The sequence below is a fragment of the Chrysochloris asiatica genome, unplaced genomic scaffold, assembly GCF_000296735.1.
Source record: "Chrysochloris asiatica unplaced genomic scaffold, ChrAsi1.0 scaffold00111, whole genome shotgun sequence".
NCBI lineage: Eukaryota > Metazoa > Chordata > Mammalia > Afrosoricida > Chrysochloridae > Chrysochloris > Chrysochloris asiatica.
The window spans coordinates 5,603,563-5,607,315 of record NW_006408629.1 but is presented as its reverse complement, the minus strand read 5'-3'; the positions used below and the strand labels follow the sequence as shown (position 1 = coordinate 5,607,315).

The 3,753-nt window shown below is 35.9% G+C and overlaps 1 protein-coding gene across 1 annotated transcript in view; it reads right to left on the bottom strand.

Moving 5' to 3' along the window:
- ANKRD32 (ankyrin repeat domain 32) overlaps window positions 1-3,753 on the bottom strand; it is an 89,851-nt gene that overhangs the window by 42,498 nt on the left and 43,600 nt on the right. Inside the window, exons 9-10 of the mRNA XM_006867877.1 lie at window positions 1,638-1,691; window positions 253-411 (exon numbers count right to left, since the gene is read on the bottom strand). Of these exons, the coding sequence (XP_006867939.1) occupies window positions 253-411; window positions 1,638-1,691 (213 nt within the window). The remainder of the gene's footprint in view (window positions 1-252; window positions 412-1,637; window positions 1,692-3,753) is intronic.

The following is a 3,753-nucleotide window of genomic DNA, read 5'->3' as shown; positions in this document are numbered from 1 at the left end:
AAAAAAAACCCAGTAGCAATACTTTTTGACTTAGTCTTGTATAGAGCATAATCCAAGCAGTTATAAAAATGACAAAACATTTTAAAACATAAAAAAGGTGGTAATGAATGTGTACTTCATTTCCTATTAAAATAAAAAAAAAGAACTGAAGAGAAAACAATCTGTAAAAACACACACACACAAAAGTGAAGTAACTGTTAATATCTGCACATTTAAAAAAATGATTATATACCCCTGAAACTCTGCACTTACCTGTAGAATGTTCTCTAGAAGAGCGTGAAGAAGGCACACAGGAGGAATATAATGTGCTTGCAAAGAGGAAAGTTCCTCAATTGCTTCTTTAAAAAACTGTCCTTCTATAAGACTTTCAATTAAATTTAATACACGTCTGGGAAATTCAGCATTTTTAACCTGAAAAGGAAAGATTCCATGACTCAAAGAAGAGGGAAATTCAACTCGTGAATTAGTAAGAGCTTTTTTCCTCATCTTTAAACTGTGTATTAACTCCTGCCCTCAATACTTTACAGGGCTGTTTATGTGGTTCAAAAGGACGACGTGTATGTACATGTCTTAGAACTATGAGGCTTGGCAAAAAGAATACATCAACAATTGCTGTATTTTATTATTCTTTGCCATAACTAGTAATTCTAAAAGAAATCTTTAAGAGAATTTGCAAAGTTTGCTTGATATTGAGGAGACTTTTGGCTAGAGCTAGAATAATCCTACATCGTTATTCTGGTATTAAATTATTTTTTTTTTAACTTTTAAATTACATTCTGCCTATTAGGATACACTTAGTAAAATGGTATACTACCAAACACTATCAATATTTACAAATATACACACTTGCTAAGGTGTTATAAAATCACACTGGAGTCATGCATTCATATAGTTCTAAGAATTCCACAAAATACATTTACGTATGTTAAAACATTTTCCATAATAAAACGAAAGTTATCAGTTGAGTGAATTATTAGAGACTCAATGATACTCTGAAAGATTGTATGTTGTTGTTAAATGCCATTGAGTCAGTTCTGACTCATAGCGATCGTGTATAGGGTGGTTTCCAAGGTGCAGCTAGTGAGTTTAAACTGCCAACCTTGCGATTCAAACTGACCTTGCAGTCCAGTACCACACCAGGACTCCCAAAGACTATATGGTGGTGGTTATGTGCTGTGGATTCGTAACCGACTCATAGAGACCCTGTACAGGGTTTCCGAGGCTGTAAATCTTTACAGGAGCAGAAAGCCTCATCTTTCTCCCGCGGAGCAGCTGGTTTCAAACTGCTGACCTTAAGGTTTGCTGCCCGATTCATAACCACTACGCTATATAATGAAATATATGAAATAATATACTATTAATCTAAAAGTAGTCACAAGAATGGATATAAATGTGAGAGCAGAAAGGGAAACATATCTCACCTGGTCAGTTGTTATTATTATATGGAAAAAGTAAGTTTTTCTTTTAACTTTGAGAAAGAAAGTTACACTTTTAACTTTCCTTTTTTATTTCTGATTAGAGACTACTTTTCAAATTTAATAGAAAGCTTTGTTGTATAAACATATTGCTGCTTTACATTAATATAACAAAACCAAAATTTCTTTGCTCCCCTTACCATTCCACTCCAAGTCCCTTACCTCTACATTGAATACTGGTTGGTTGTCTATTCTAATGCAGTTGTATCTCACAGCCTACAAAAGAGCAACCATATAAAGAAACTTCAAACATTGTTAGGTAAAGAAATACATTTCAGCTTACCAAGCATAAAACTTTGGCCACAATTAAAAAACAGAATAAAGAGGACATTAACAACCCGAACTTGCATATAAGCAACTAGTCTGTTCCACAGTCTGCTCCTACCCTTGCTTTGGCTGATGTATGAACTCTTCCCACCATCTCTTCCCTCAATTGTTGTCCACTTGATTCCTGTGTATTCTATCTGTTGAGGTCCGTCTATGTGTATAACTGCCTTTGCAATGAATAAGTTGTTGGTCTTGCAAAATTCTAAAATGTGATCTCCAGCATCATTTCTATCACTAAGCCATTGTTTTCCAACTACTGATCCTTCTTTGTTTCCAACTTCTGCATTACAATCACTAGTAACTACCAATGCATCTAGATTGCATATTGATGGATTTTAGACCAAAAAAGTTGGTTTTTAATTGCGGTTGAGTTGGTTCTGAATCATAGCGACACCCCTGTATAGGGTTTCTGAGGAACCACTGATAAGTTTGAACCGCCAACCTTGTGGTTCAAACCAATTTCATCATCACTGCCTTGAGTGGTTGCTGCATTAATGTGAATAATAGTGGTATTAACTGGTCTTCTTTGTAGTCGTATGGATATGATCCTATCACAGAAAGCATTATACTTCAAGATAGATCTTAAAATGTTTTGTTTTGTTTTTTTGACAATGAATACATGCTATTCCTTTTCAGTTTGTTGTTCTGATATAGCAAACCAAATGATTATCTGATTCAAAATGGCCAATACCAGTTCATTTTAGCATACTAATGCCTAGGATATCAATCTTTGTATGTTCCACTTCGAATTTTTTGAAATCCGTATTTTATACATTCCATGTTCCAATTATTAATAGATGTTTGCAGCTGTTTCTTCCCATTTTGAGTTGTGTCTCATTAGCAAAAGAAGCTCTGGTAGTGTAGTGGTTATGAGTTGGGCTGCTAACTTCAAGGTCAGCAGTTCAAAACTACCAGTTGTCCAACGGGAGGAAGACAAGGCTTTCTGTCCCTGTAAAAGATTTACAGCCTTGGAAACCCTATGCTCAGGGTCACTGTGAGTCAGAATGGAGTCCAAGGGCACACCACCACCACTCATTGGCAAATAAATGTCTCAAAAGTTTTGCTCCAATCCCATCATTATGACTAACTCTACTTTGAAAAGGCAGCTCTTCACTCATAATTTGAGTGCTTTCCAACCTAAAGGGCTCATCGTCTGGCATTGTATCTCACCATGATCTCCTACTATTCATAATGTTTTCATCTTCTGGCACTGTATCTAAACACATTCTGCTGCTATTCCTAAAGCTTACAGTGCTTAACCATTCAACAGTAGTCTTCTTCTTAGTCTGGCTTACTCTGGAAGCTCAGCTGAAAACTATTCACCATGGTGACCCTGGTAGTATTTAAAATACCTGTGGCATAGCTTCAGCCATCACAGCTACACGCATTCCACCACAGTACGAAAAACTAACAAGTAGTAGTTTCAATTCATAGCAACCTGATATATATTTTTTGTTATTGTTGTTTTTTAAATATGGGGTTTTTGTGAGAGTACGACTTTATGGGAGCAGAAAGCCTCATTAGGAGGAACCAGTCTCTGGACAAGGACATCATGCTTGGTAAAGCTGAAGGCCAGCAAAAGACGAGGACTATGTTAAATGACATGACAGACACACTGGCTGCAACTAAGAGCTCAAAGATAGCAATGACTATGAGTATGGTGCAGGACCGGGCAGTTACTTTGTTCTGTTATACTCAGGGCCACTATGAGTCAGAATCCACTCCATGGTACCTAACAGCAACAACAACATCCAATATTCCGAAGGCTTATTACTGCTATTATAAATAGTAGTTTTCAACTATCTTGCTTTTCTACAATGTGCTTGAGCTTGGCACCTTGATTAACAAAAGTCATTAGTGCTTAGATTGATTTAATGTTTTTTAATTTCCCCTATGGAATTAAGATATGCGTATCATAAAAATTATTTGTAATTAAAGAATAAATAATTTA